Source organism: Gouania willdenowi, chromosome 16 (assembly GCF_900634775.1).
Source record: "Gouania willdenowi chromosome 16, fGouWil2.1, whole genome shotgun sequence".
Classification (NCBI taxonomy): domain Eukaryota; kingdom Metazoa; phylum Chordata; class Actinopteri; order Blenniiformes; family Gobiesocidae; genus Gouania; species Gouania willdenowi.
Genome location: NC_041059.1, coordinates 32,270,657 through 32,286,219, shown reverse-complemented (window position 1 = coordinate 32,286,219; position 15,563 = coordinate 32,270,657). Strand labels below are relative to the sequence as shown.

The 15,563-nt window shown below is 38.6% G+C and overlaps 1 protein-coding gene across 3 annotated transcripts in view; it reads left to right on the top strand.

Annotated features, from left to right (window-relative positions):
- Window positions 1–15,563, top strand: part of dyrk1b (dual-specificity tyrosine-(Y)-phosphorylation regulated kinase 1B) — a 91,037-nt gene that overhangs the window by 57,579 nt on the left and 17,895 nt on the right. For all 3 annotated transcript variants that reach the window (XM_028471720.1, XM_028471719.1, XM_028471718.1), the window contains 4 exons: window positions 10,322–10,497; window positions 13,475–13,594; window positions 13,708–13,896; window positions 14,634–14,781. In XM_028471720.1, the coding sequence (XP_028327521.1) occupies window positions 10,429–10,497; window positions 13,475–13,594; window positions 13,708–13,896; window positions 14,634–14,781 (526 nt within the window). In that variant the 5' untranslated portion in view covers window positions 10,322–10,428. The remainder of the gene's footprint in view (window positions 1–10,321; window positions 10,498–13,474; window positions 13,595–13,707; window positions 13,897–14,633; window positions 14,782–15,563) is intronic.

Below are 15,563 nucleotides of genomic sequence, written 5' to 3'. Positions count from 1 at the left end.
TGCCTAGTTTTTTTTATCTTATCTAATTGTGAAAATAAAATAAATTAATGTCATTTATCAAAATTAATGATTGAACAATAAATAGACATCATAATTTCCAATACAGTTATATAAGGCATGAATGTTGGTGAGAAATGTATGAAAACAGAGCAGTGGATAAAGAAGTTGTGTTGCCAGGTTGGTTAGTGTCTGCAGGATGCGCTTGTAGGCTACATTTTGGTGGCGTTTGGAGGGTTTATGGGTAGAGTTAGCTGCTCCGTCTGGTAACAGAGCAGACTGTGTTGTATGAGGAGCTTCCAACAAACAGCGACACATTGTTGGACATAAAAGGTCAAAAAGTAGGAGACAGGCTGTATTCAATAGTTTAGTTAGCCTCTGTTAATGTGTGCTAATGTCTGAAAACAGCTGCTAGTTTAAGAGTAGGTTTGTGCAGAAAAAATGTTTTCGAATGTAAAAATATGAATACTAATAATACTGAAGCATGGATTTTATGTTTTGGGGATTGATATTTTCAGCAAAGTATATTGCATTTATAATTATTGAGACACTGACTGTAACTAAGCTGTATGACAGCCTATAATACTGTAACATGTTTAAAGACACAAGTTGTTGCATTTTTAATATACAATGCAACCCTTAAGTCTTTTTGTCAGAGTTGTATTATCTTATGGCTTTGCTATTTTTTTCCCTGTGTTTATTCTGGCTTTGTCAGGTCATAAAAACTGTCCTCCTTTGTAGTGCTGTGCGATATGGAGAAAATTTTATATCGCAATAGAGGTAGATTTCTATCCTGATAATGATATATATCCCAATATAGTATTTCTTCCTAAAAATGACATTAAATGAATAGAAAATTGCTATCATTATATATTGTATTATATTTAAAATAAAAATGGTTTCTATAAATGAATTAACAACATGACTATTTCCTATTTCTCAGTACCTTTAGGATTTTGTGACTAATTTCTGCGATTGTTAAGGCCTAAAATGACGGATTTTGCAGCAGCTTTTGCCAAATATTGTTTCAAAAGTTGTGACTAAGGCTACTTATTTTTTATAATAAGGCTTTATTATTTGTTATAACTTTGCATAGGCTGGTAAATTTCCCCCAATATAGAAAAGAGCAGATTCACAACAATTTACCAAGATATGGATAATTTCCATCACAGTTTAATGGTCTAGTGCAGATAATATTACAGAGTATCAGTGTTTGTGTAAAACCAAAATAATAAATAAAACTGGTACTTCTCCTTTAAAAATCTTCTCAATGAAGGAATATTTGTGACTTTTGCTACATATACTGTTGTCACATGTGTTCTGATTTGTAAATTTGTATGTGGAAATGCCACCAGGGGGCCTGTAGTGAATTTTACTTGCAAGCTCCATCAAAGAAAATATGATAGTAGAGGTTTATAATCTTTAAAAGTCCTTCTGGAGCAGCAGGAGATAAATTAACACTTCCATTTGTGAGACATTTTTGCAGCTAGTTTGCCAAGAGTCATATTGGCTGTAGTGACACAGTTTGTGAGCAGTGTTTCACCTCTGTATACCACAGTATCCATTTTTGGCATCTTTGTCACACTGAACTAAACACTTAAGCAGAACCAAGTAATTTTTTCACCTTAATAAATCCTTCTCGTAGTCCCAGCGAGGTTAATACAAGTGTTTTTGGGGTGATTGGATGGTCTTTTATCTCTCCTTGCTATCTCTAGCCAGAAAACAGCACTTGCAACTTTTCCTGCCTCCGACCCGGTGGCAAGATGTACTGCTTTACAGCAGCCCAATACAAACTAATGCTAGATTATGACCAGCCCCATGGTTGCACACAGTTGTCTACAAATTAACTTTTCTCAAACTTATATAATGGCGGAGACAAAGGCAGGGAAGACCTTTGTCCGAGGAACGGAGCAACTCCATGCAGTGACAGCTCAGCAGCAGCACACAGCAATCACACACAACACTGTCATCGCGGCAACAGGCACGCACACACACTCACAACCCAGCGCTCCATCAGGCAGCACACACACAAATATCCATCCATCTATCTATCTATCTACAGTATTTGTCTGTCCGTCCATCCATTTTCAGAGCCGCTTTGCCAGCACACAAACAAACACATCACACACACTTCCACACTCCCTTCCGTATTACTCCCACATCATTCATTTATTTTACTTGTCTCTCTTCCTCATACTGTTCACATGGTCACATGGGACTATATGTGTGAAAGCACCCTTAGTGTCACTGTTGTATTAGGATTTTTCAGTGATCGGTGCTACCGTCTTGGGAGAGCAAAGGTGCGCATGTAGCTGTGGGGTAGGGCAGGCAGCGAGGGGCAGAGGTGAAAGTTTTTTACGACAGTGACATAACCAAAAGGGACCTTTATGGGGAGCACTAAGCGCAAGTCACTTAGTTCTGCTTTAAAGCTCATATCCGAGCATGGCCCCATCAGTGTTAAATTATGTAGAATTAGGCTGGGATTTGGCTGATAGTGGCCGCCGACTTCAGTGGCTGATGGTGGCGCACACAAGGTGGACCTGCTTCAGTCACGTCAGTGCTGTAAACTTAAAACTAGTATCTCTGGGTGATGAAAACATGCTACTGCAAAGTAGCAACGTTGCTGTGAGTATAGATTAGCCTGCTTCATGATGTTTTAGCAACAGAGTGGGACTAAGACCACACACATTAAATTAGCGATATATACGATAGAGGGTTATATCGCGTGGTAGACATTTTTATGTCGCACTAGGATAAATATCGTTATATCGCAAAGCATTACTCCTTTGTTGGTGTTTTGGGTATGTCCTCTTTACTTCTGTGTGTGTCCATGGGTATTCACCTCAGATCCAAGTGTTATAAACCACACAATTCCACTTTTGTTAATCAACTTTAGTTTTGTTTTATTCACCTGGCACAGTGGTGGGAAAATTGAGCATAATTACATGCATTTGGAACGACCTTCTTTCTGTACCTCGTGCCTACATTTTTTTACTTGTCACAGCCTGGTCATGCTGATCCACTCCCCCTCACGCTTTGAGTCATGTCTTCCAGAGACACACTGAACCATTATCCAACCTAAACCAGAGCATAGGATGACTTGAGGATCAAAATGCACATCAGAAAGGCGATGGTGGCTGGCAGGGTGGGTTGAGTTGCTAGGGGAGAAAACATGAGTTACTGAGAGCTGGGTCTGCTATTGGAAGCCACTCGCCTAAGAGGAGAGGAGAGAGTCATGGCTAATGAGTATTGTAGCCTGGTTGCTGAGACAGCGTTGGGTTTATTTATAGAGTGCTGGGCAGGCAGCCCTTAGATACCAACAGCAAATCAGATGTCTGAGAAAGAAGGGTCCTCAGCCAATTGCATTGCAGGACAGAGAATTCCAGATTCAGAAGGTGCTGGAAGTGTTCCTTGGTCCCTAAAAGAAAGATTGATTTCTCAGGCTGATATTCTCAGTTTCACAGCATGTTGTGTCCCTTTGTAAACCAAAACCTGATGCTGTTACTGTGTCCACTAAAGCCCTAAAATTTAAAAAGGTAAATAATGAGACTTTGGATTGTCGATTTATATTATGACTCAATTCTCATTGATTCATGTAAAAAAGCATGTTGATTAAAGACAATTGTTTTCAATAGTTATCTGTTGGATTTAGCACAATTTAAATAAAATGAACACAGAGGCTCACTGGGGTGTACATTGTTTCGGATCACGTTGCATCTGTGAAGAGCTTGTCTGTCTCTGTAATAGAAATGTGACTGAATGGCATTCTGTCAATTACAAGATAAAGACAATGTATAGTAGGTGTATGAGATCAAGATAGATGTCAACTTTAAATTGCATTAAATCACTCATTTAGCAGCATTGTGATAGTGGATTCCTTCCCAGCCTGGGACCTTTAAGTGTGTTTGCATGTTCTCCCCATGACTGTGTAGGTTTTCTCTTTGTGTCTTCCTTCCACTGTCCAAAAACTTAATTGTTTAAATGAAATTACATATGGATGCATACAGACACACATGCACACATAAATATACTGATGTGCCTTGGTGAAACCAGGAACAAATCGGCCTGACACACACCGAGAAAAACCTTTTTTTCAGAAAAAGTAGCGACTTCCTTATTTATTTTTGCACATAATGCAAGTTGAAGAAACACTCCATGCTTTAAATAGCAGTATCGCGGATTTAAAACAGTAAACTTTCTGGTGGTTGTGGAGGACATCCCTGCAGAGCAGCTTCTGCATTTTGTGGGAGGGGAAATCCACAGCTGATTAATATATCGGCATAGCAACTACTTTGGCTTTTCACAAGTTTTTGTTTTTGGTTTTGGCCAATCAGCTGCACGGGGAAGTAAACATGGCTACTTAAGCAGCTATTCTGATAAGGAGTTGTGGCTCGCTACTTCAGTAAACTGTGTTTTTTCAATGTGGCTGTACCTGTTCACAAAGATGGATGCTTCTCACCATTTATATATTTGCCTTGGTTTATAGCACATGGCAGTGAAATTTATAAAAGTTTTCTTTCCTTTTCGCTTCCCTTTGACTCTTGTTCTGACCTTAGAAATACTCCATTTCAGCTGTAATCCATTGTTTAATGGCCTCATCGGAGCTGTTTCACTGTTGGTAGCATCTGCTCATCCGATAGAAGATGAGTGTAGCTACTAAAAATGAAACTGAAGGCAAAGGTATTAAATGTGGATGTGAATCATTTAAAACAGGCGTTATGAAGATGTCCACCCACCGATTTTCAGACCTGCTTGTTCCTTTCAGGGTCGTAGGGTTCTGCCGGTGCCTCTCTCCGGCTCACACTGGGCGCTAGGCGGGGGTACACCCTAGACAGGGTGCCAGTCCATCGCAGGGCAACACATACATAGACAGCCACTCACACTCAGATTCACTTCTACAGGCATTTTGGAGACTCCAATTAACCTAACAGTCATGTTTTTGGAATGTTGGAGGAAGCCCACGCAGCACGGGGAGAACATGCAAACTTCACACAGCAAGTGTCCACCACAGGACCTTCTTGCTGTAAGGCGGACCTGCTAACCACTAAGCCACAGTGCGCTCATTATGAGGATGTTTCAGAGTTAACTATATGGAGAACATTGGAGTTTAGTTACATTTCTTTTCCCGATTAGTACACTAAAGCCAAGGGCTCCCAAACACAACTGTTGACAACCATTGCTAGGGGGTCGGGGTAATGCAAATGCACAGCTTTTGTTTTTGCCCCCTCACCCCCTGGTTAGTGCTCTTTATCTCACAGTGATGCTGACCAACCTGGAACCTGCGGGAGGGAGGGGGTGAGTGGCAAAGAACATTTTTTTAATTTTTCAGTCCCTGACACACAGCTCGTTGTTATACACTTGTCAAATAACAAATACATTTAGACACTACATGCACTCAGTGTAAACAGTTAACACACATGCTACTCCATCATTTGTGGAGCAGGACGTGTCAGTTAAGTGTCCGTTGCATGCAGAGGCACAGCCGCGAATGGTGTGCATCTTTTTGGTCTAATCTCCACGTGTATGCAGACACGCACACATACACAAAGAGAGAAAAACTGGAACATTGGGGAGCTCTCCCTTCTAATGACTGACAGTTTTAGTGTGAGTCTGTAGCTCTGAACAAAGCTCTCGTCTTATGGTCTGTATCTTCTGCATCTTGGATAGAAAAGCCATGTTAGAGAGAAGTGTAATGTAGTGCTTCTAAAGCTTTTGTAAATGGAGATATTATAATCTCTACTGTGAATTATCTCTTTTTGACATTTTTGGAAAAGTTTCGAAACAATGCATAGAAGTGTTTTTACTTTATTCTTACCGTGATTTCTTGTGCTTGCCTCCAAAAACTCTGCGGCCGTGTGTTCTCGACACATTTCTGGTGTTTTCACGGGTGTGGATGTTTATTTTCGAGTTTACACAGAAAGATCCTAATCCAGCTAAAATTGGATGTCTGGCAGGGTGAGGTGATGTCACAGGGAATACTGGCAACAAACTACGACAAAACTGGTGTCAAGCCAATCACTGTCCTCTTTGCCTGGTTATAAACACAAGAAGTAAAAACACTTATATACATCTGTCTATGGGACTCTACATTCAACAGTGCAATACGCCAAACCTTTGACAATATCAATAAGTTATAGTAGAGATCAGAACAATCTTTAAAATTGCAATTTCAGTTGGCGGATGTTCAAAATCTAAACATTTGATCATTTTGATGTTGAAAAGATAAAATATAGTGATTACAATTAACAACTTTCCTTGCGTGCGGAAGTCACCACACCTTTTGAAATGGCAGTATCAGGGTGACAACCAATCACATGCACATATATGCCAATGCCAAACAGCTTCATTTGCTGTCGTTACTGACTGCGCTAGCACCTAAACATGTAATGACGTTACGTTCAGCTAAGACCCCAGATCCTGCCCATGGCATTTGGAGCATATGGTTACAGTGTGGAGAAGAGGCAGAAAAGGCTTACTGCTGCACTCATAGAGGAACATCTTTTGGTGGAGCACTGGTATGGCATGGAGCAGTTTCTTCCTCACTGGAAAAACAAGACTTGTCATCATTGGAGGCAATCTCAATTCAGAGAAATAGAGAGATGAGATTCTGCGACCAGTGGAAGTTTCATCTTTCCACAGTCTAGGAGTGAACGCTCTCCTTCACAGAGTGGCTTTATCACAGACTACCTCTTGAACCCATTATTGGACACGTGGGATAGCTTGGACATGTTGCTTGTACCACCAAACAAGACTCACTGGTAAAATAAACTGTTTGACATTAGAAGAATTTACACTTTCTTCCTTGTTACAATGCAAAAATATTTTACCAAACCTCTTTACTTGCTTTTTGTGCAAAATTTATTTGAGGCAAAATACCATAGTTACATGTATAGTTTTTGGTTATGATAATGCATTGGATTTTATATGGCACTTTATCATAGACACTCAAAGCATTTCACAGAATTAAGGCATTATTATTTCACTCCACACTTAGAGGTGATAAGCTACTATTGTAGCCACAGCTGCCCTGGGGCAGACTGACAAAAGCGAGGCTGCCATAGTGCACCATCGGTCCCTCAGACCACCACCAATACTCACTCAAACACTACATTCATTCTAGGCAATGCGGGTGAAGTGTCTTGCCCAAGGGCACAATGACAGATACCACTGGGGTGACTGTCCCCCACTGTGACACCTGGAATTCTCAGTGGTCCCCCTTCCAACTACTAACCAGGCCCAGACCTGCTTAGCTTCCGAGATCGAACGAGATCGGGCAATGACAGGCAATTTAACTCAGTATGTAAAATTAAATTTGATTATAATTCCATCCTTATTTTCTTAAACATAATAATTGTTAATTTTATGTTTAGTAAAAAGTAAGTATATGAGATTAAATACTTGGTCATGGTGTTAAAAATATTTGGCAACACTAAAGTTTTATAATAGCTTACATTTATATAGCTCTTTTCGAGGACACAAAGCGTGTTACAGAAACCATTATTCATTTATACCAGTCACTGACACAGGCTACAATGTAGCCACAGCTGCTCTGCGGCAGACTGACAGAGGCGTGGCTGCCATTTTGCACCTACGGTCCCTCTGGCCACCACCAACATTCATGCACAATTCATACCCATTCATATGAGGCAATGTGGGTAAAGTGCCTTGCCCAAGGACACAACAACGACGACCTGGATAGAGCAGGATTTGAACCCCAAACCCTTCAATTACTGGATGACCCACTCTACCACTGAGCCACGATCACCCCAGAATAAATTAACCAATTTTAAAATCTCATTCTTTTACTTTCCACCATTTTTTTTTAGATTTGACATTGTTTGTCTTGCATATTTAACCTGTTAGCGACTAGAATAATAACAGGTTAAACTGGACAACTAAGCATCATCAAAATGGGAGTACAAACATATCTTAGAAAGTCAATGTCAACATTTATTTGCAAATATAATTACAACAGAAATATTGTGCCTTCTAGGTATGACAACAAAAATTAAAAATTTACGCTTACCTTCATCTTCTGCTCTCATAGATAGGAGATGTGGCCATAACCTCTAAGTACATATTCACCAGCCTTACCTCAGAGATGTGAGCTCAAGGAAGTAGGAACCCCTTCTAACTACATTTGTAGCATAAAAAGACTGCGTGTGGAAGTCGAAGTGTTTTCTGACAGCGTAACGTTCAAATGTTGCTCAATGCCATTCTTGGTTCATGTATTAAAGACAGACATGCATTTTTGAACCATTTTATAGATGCTGAGATAAGCATCTTTCTCATGGACAGAAGTGAAAAGAAGGCATCAACCGTGGTTGTTTCTGTGGATACAGAAGTAACTCTAGAATAAGAACCAAACAAAGCTTCTAACTTCCAAATATTTTTTTTTGAAAGTTGAAATGGGAAAATAATCTAATAAAAATATTTGCTCTGAAAGACAAATCTCGATTATTTTATTTGTGAGTAGTGTAGCACTAGCCATCTAATTAAGGTATTTACTGTATATCAGTTTTATGCCACTTTAGGTTCAATGACATGTTCGACTTGCGAGGCATACAGTACAATAATGACTTAATTTAACTGGTTTCCTGCTTATTCTTTTTTAAATACATTTTCACTTGTGTTTGTATTTTTTTTTTATTCCTTCAGTCTACTTAGTGCAGGGTTCTCCAACCTGCTCTAAAGGTGCTATTGTCAGGTGTCCTCTGCATTTCTGGGGAGTGGTGTCCTAGTGGTTAAGGCCAGCGGGCTTGTAAATGGAGGGTTGCCGGTTCAAGACTCACCTAGACCAACACTGCGGGGTGTTGAGCAAGTCCCTTAACCCCCAACTGCCCTCTGCCCCCCAGGGATGGGTCACATGCAGAGAACAAATTTGTATATGTCTAAAAAAAACATATATGACAATAAAAAGGTGAAAGCCCTGATTCTTCTTTTGTCAGGTAATTTAAACTTGTATTCCTTGCTTGTGTGGGTGGCTTCCTGAAAGCAAAGGGTCCTTGATGCTTTTCCTATCAAACATTTTGACATGGCACATGACGCTAAAACATTTGTGTGCCACGGAGCTATCAACAGGTGGTCTGAGTGCAGGGTGCAGAGCTATTTAAAGTACACTGGCAGTGAGCCAGCTGGCCTGATGGGTGAGACTCAAAGCCTCAAGCCTTTATAGGCCTCCAATCCCCTTTTTACATAGTTTGCAAAAATTGCATAAAGCGATTGGTAATTTCAGGACAAAAGGATTTTTTTCCTTTCTAGGCACTCAGTGGCATCTCTACAAAATAAGAATAGTAAGAACAAAAACGTTTTTCCTACTGTCTATTAGAAATGTTACCTATTCTTATTTACTTTTCTTTTACCTTTTAATGCTTCTTTTTTAAATAATATGTGATATTTCAATTCAATGTTGGTTTGATGTTCGAAATAAAATGAAATCAAATCAAATCAAAACTTTAGTTCTCAGATATGTTTTGTGGGTTGTCTAATCCTGTAAAATAATCCAGCCCCCAGTTGGTCCTGCACAAACAGAGGTTGTCAATTGGCAGATCGTCCCCACATTTTGGAACTCTCCACAAAATGTGGTCTGTTAAAGTTGTAATGGTCACATGTTCTCCTGAGCTTGTTTTGTATGCCTGGTTATGATCATAGTAGCAAATTTTATCACTAGTCTGAGCACTAGTAGACTCTGCAGACCATGCACAGTAATCTTTTATACTTTTGCTGTCAGTTTGACAATTTGCATTAATGTATAAATGCATAGAACAATCTCAAAATAAAAAGTAAATGAGGCTCTCATTCAACAATTTCAAGCTTTAACCCAAGTTTAAGCAAAAGTGTAACAGCTCCTTCACAGTAGCTTAAATTTTCTGATTAATACATCAGATAACTACATATTTTATAACATATGACATTACAATTAAAAAAAAAACTGGAATTCCCTTAGCATCTCAGCATAGTGCATATAAAAAATTAAACAAAAACCTGTGGCACACATATAGTCTACTCAAAGGGTAAACAAATGTAAACAAAGAGGGCTGGCTCACATCGAGCTATGGTAACCCACATGGACGGAATTTGCAAAATAAAAATCGTTTTTACCTACAAATTCGATAAATTGATTTCTTTGCCCAGCCTTAGTATACCATGAACATGCATCTTGAAGGATAACTAGATGCATGTTGACATAAAAAAAAAGACATTCCAAAATGATAAAGTGGAGATGAAATACTTCCTAGGTTGTGGTCCTGCAGTGTGGGGCCCCTGGTTTTATACGGCTCAGACATGATTCTTTATTTTTAATGATGGTCTTCTTCTCGTTTAGGTGGAAACGGCTCAGGATGTCCTCCCACCTCCTGCTCCTCCTCCTCCACCTCCTCCTCCTCCTCCGCCTCCACCTCCACTGCCCGGGACTCCCTCGCTGAGCCAGCCATGACCAGCCAGCACACACATACACACCCCTCCTTCAGCTCCATCCACTCCATGGCCGAACAGCAGCAGGTAATGGCAGCACTACTGCAGGGTAGCAGTGATCTCTGGGAATGATCTCAGAGTCGTTTTAAAAAGATGAAAATCCATTCCAGAAACTATGCATTGTACCGTGGTTGGATGGATCATCACAACACAAGTCTTTTCAACGTGTTTCCTTAATGCACCTGACCGATGTCTAAGTCATGTTTACTTCAATCAATCAATCAATCAATCTTTATTTGTATAGCGCCAAATCATAACCAATGGTATCTCAAGACACTTTACAGTAGAGCAGTCTTAAGGACGGACTCTTCATTTTATGGATACACACATATGCATATATACGTATATACACATACATATGTATCCCACACCCAACATGAATTCATCATGGCGGCAAGGAAAACCTTCTGTTAAGCAGCAGGAACCTTGTGTGGATCCCATTCCTATGATGAACAGCCATCCACGTTATGCTGTGTTGGGTGTGTGCAGAGGAAAGGGTGGAGATAGAGTTGTTGAGACTCTGTAACTCCACACTGAGGGTCCCATGGACCTGCAAGACAAAAGCCAGAAGGAGTACAGGAGCAAACACACAAGGGAAGAAGCACCCATGACAGAAGATCTATTGAGTTTTGGTTATTATGTGGTGTCCTTTAGTATCACATTTTACTAAATGTAAACATGAATTAACCTTGTTCTGGAAAGCTTGTTCTGCAATATATTCAAATTATGCTGTTGTCACTATCCAAGTTGCAGAATAATGCATTTTTTATAGCAATTTTCATGTTTCAACTTGTTGACCTAAAAATGCCTTCGGAGTGTAATTTTTACTTGTATACTGAGCCATGTTTTTAAATATTTTATTCAATAATTAGATATTTACTCTCCATCCTTGTCACAGTCCCATTTGAAACTTGGGATTAGCCAGCTGATTTCCCTGAATCATCAGTGTCTCGCTGTCACACAGTTAGCTTGTTTGACTTAATTTCTCTCCTCACTGATGCAAACCTCTACTTCTGAAGGTTCTTTTTGACCTTGTTCCTGTTCTACTGACTGATCACTATGTCATCTGCAAGCTGTCATGGGGCCTCCTGTCTGCTGACTTTGAAATTCACTCCTCTAAAAAAAGGCTAAGGGATGGTCTTTGGTGTAAATCCTCATCTATTTTAGAAGTTTCTGTCACACTGGTTGCACAGCTCACTGCGGTCTGACTTTCCTCATACATGTCAGGCACCCCTGACTTCCTTCAGCATTACCACACTCCACCTCTTAGTGGGGCTGTTTTATTGGTTCTGTAGAACCAATAAACCTTTACTTCTTCTCATCAGCTCTTGGTAGCACACCTTCCACCTTCTCAACATGGTCTTCTCACTAGTTTCCCTGTCCTTCATCACTCTGACCTTTTGTACATCTTTTCCCGTCTTCCCTTTGCCTAGCTAACCTGAACATTAAACAAGTCCTGTTCTCCTTTTTATTCTATGCCTAATGCGACCCTCTTTATTACTCTGCTTAGGACCAACAGCAATACTACACAATGTGTTTCTTTAAATTTGTCGGAAGGACTGGGCTGGCCAACTACCTGTTAGATTCTAAATACAAGATCCAGACCTTTTGGTGTCCCTATTGATCCTGTTATCAGTTTTAGATTGGGAGTGTAGTACTTAGAACAGTTCTTATCTCATCATAATGACGAAAATATTGTTCTTTAAGTAAAATATGCTCAAATTATCATTAGCCATTTCTCTGCATTTGATTGAAAGCTTGGCATGCACAAACACACATTAAAGACATCACACGAGAAAGTACATTACAATAGTTTTTTATCCTCAGAAAGTCAATTACAATTACATTCTCAATTACTAAAGTTCAGTTACAATTAGTCACAATTATTGAGCCTGAATTAGGTAACCTAATAAAAGTTAACCTTCCTCTTGTGTTAGCTTTTATTTAGCATCTCTAATGCAAACAGATCCTAAATCAGCTGTAAAATGCACTAAAAATAAATATAATCTAATTTCTTTCCTATCTAATGGTTACTGTGTTAGGCTTTATAATCAATGAAAATATAGGTTTTAATATTTTTAGTGTGGGCATCTGAGCCTTTTTGTGTCAGCACACCCCTTCATTTTTTCAAATGGTAAAATGTGGGAAAGCTTGATATGAAACACATTTTAATAACTGTTAACTACATATGTGTAGAACTGTACATATAACTTTAACAAGGTTCTCCGGTTGTGCGTTTTGCATTTTTATTGAATATTCAATGCAATTATAATTACAAAGTCAATTATCTGAACTTAATTACAATTTAATTACGACAGCAACAGATTTAAAAAAAAAATACAATTACAGTTATAATTATGCCATAATTGTAATTAATTATCAATGAAGTGATTACAATTGACCCCAACCCTGGTGGAACGCTTCTACCTTGGTCTTGAACACTACAGGCTCACTCCAGTTCTCTTCACCTATCACTTCACCTCCCACCGTACCAACACAGTTCTTACGTTTATGGATGACACAGCTGTGGTGGGCTTCATATCCTGGTGATGAAAAAAGCTGTGCTGCTCAGTAAACAACAGAGTCCTTTCTCCATCACAGTGTAACCATGTGCTATGCTGTGCTGTGCGGCATAGCACACACAGGACTTGGACCAGAAGGTAAGACCAGCACAGGTCCTCTCCCAGACCTGGACTATGTATACACTGACTGGTTCCCTCCCATCCAGGAAATCAACTTTTTAAGCCACTCCCTTCCAGAAGGCAGTACAGGAACATATTGTATATAAGATTTTGTGTATTTGTATTTTGTTCTTTTTCTGATTTTTGAGGTTTTTGTGTGGTATTTTGAAAGCATTACATAAAGAACACTCACTTTGTGTGTACGTGTGAATATACATCTATAGATACATATGTACAGTATATATGCACATGCGTACATATATATCTATATATTCTAAGTTGCTAATTCAAACAAGAGAAACAGAGGCATTGTTTGTCTGCAGATGCTGTCGGATATGACTATACTGCAGCGGAGGATTCCCCCAAGCTTCAGAGACCCTGCCAATGCCCCATTAAGGAAACTCTCAGTTGACCTCATTAAAACTTACAAGCACATCAATGAGGTATGACAACTGATACGTCCAACTTTCTATACCTAACAAACTTTGTGTGATTAGATAAAGTGTAACAGTAACACCTGTATAGATGTAAAGGATGTGGAGATGTTCATCCACAGGTGTACTACACTAAGAAGAAACGCAGGGCTCAGCAGGTTCCTCCTGAGGACAGCAGCACTAAAAAAGAAAGAAAGGTCTACAATGATGGCTATGATGATGACAACTATGACTACATTGTCAAAAATGGAGAAAAGTGGCTGGACCGCTATGAGATCGACTCACTGATTGGGAAGGGCTCATTTGGACAGGTGAAGACAACACAAGAAGCTTCACATTCTACATTTTTACCTTTTAGATACTTCCCCTCTTAAAGTGTTCTTTTTCATTAGTTACTATATGGTGCTTTTTCTTTTACTATTTCCCTATATCTTCACAAAAACATCAATGTGTTATTTGGTTATAATTGTAAAATGAGGAGTTTATTTATGTTTTTGTTTTGAATGTTTATCCTATTTACAGTAAATATACTGTACAATACATATATCACACTCAGATGAATTATTTAGAGCTTTTTATTAGAGGTGTCACGATACAGATTTTTCACTTTCAACCCTGAGTATTGTCTGATATTGATCTGATATATGAGTGTTTCACACATACCTTTATTACTTATTTTTGTGTGGAATGTTAGAAATGGCTCAGAGAACAATAATCAGCAAGAGTGCTCGGTATTAGTCAAATTATTTGAAGTGCTAGAGCATTAGTCTGGAATGGGTTTTAGATGCAGGCAGTTTAAATATCCTACTTTTTATGTATCAATATGACAGAGAATGAAGTTTGTGAGTTGGGGGATAATATACTAAACTAAATATTTATCCCCACTTACCCACGTTTTATGCATTGTTACCAAACCATTTATATTAAAAATACAAGACAAAGTGGCTCGATTCATGACCATAAGGCTTTTAAAAAATGCTATACCTTGTTTGACTATGTGATTGGATGATGTATTTGCATTTTATTTATTCATTTATTTCTGTTGCAGGTGGTAAAAGCCTATGACCATCATGAACAGGAGTGGGTTGCTATTAAGATAATTAAGAACAAAAAGGCCTTTCTAAACCAGGCACAGATTGAACTTCGTCTTCTGGAGCTTATGAACAAACATGATACTGAGATGAAATATTATATTGGTAAGCTGAACACACGTGTACTGCAGTTAGAAGGGTTATAAGAAAACGTTCACATCCGTGATGTCATTTATTTATTTCATTTATCACTGCCATAGGTTAAAGTAGGGCTGGGCGATATGGACCAAAACTCATATCTCGATTTTTTTTTTTTTTTTTTTTTTTTTTTTCTCAAAATGGCGATATACGATATAAATCTCGATATTTCTGGGTTCATTTTGCTGATGCAAAATGCCACACAGGCATATTTATTAACAACCAGTTGCACAATATGTGCTACTTTTGGCTTTTTTCCTATTGGGACAGCACGTGTGAGTGAGTTCTGTTTAGGGGAAGGTCTCATTAGGACGCACTTAGAAATCCATCTAACTGTGCTTTTCATGCTGTTCTGAGAGGTAGCAAAAAAAAAAAATTTCATACAAAATAAGCTATAAAATATATATATATATATATACATATCGATATAGGTGATATTGTAATTTATAATTATCGCAAAAAAATAAAACTCCATTCATTTGATTTGATTTAATTTCAAACATGAACACAATAGCAGAGTAGCTCACAATGAGAAAAAAAATAAATAAATGATAATAGTAATAAAAAAAAAGAAAATAAATCAAATAAGGCAAAGAGAGAGCAAATGGTACAGAAATCCTGCTCATGAAGCCTATACATGTTCGAAAAAGAGTAGGAGGAAGTATATACTATAGTACTACTATATATGATCCTACCCCTTGTAATATCTAGTACTATACATATAATCTTCTTATTATATACACCTATTT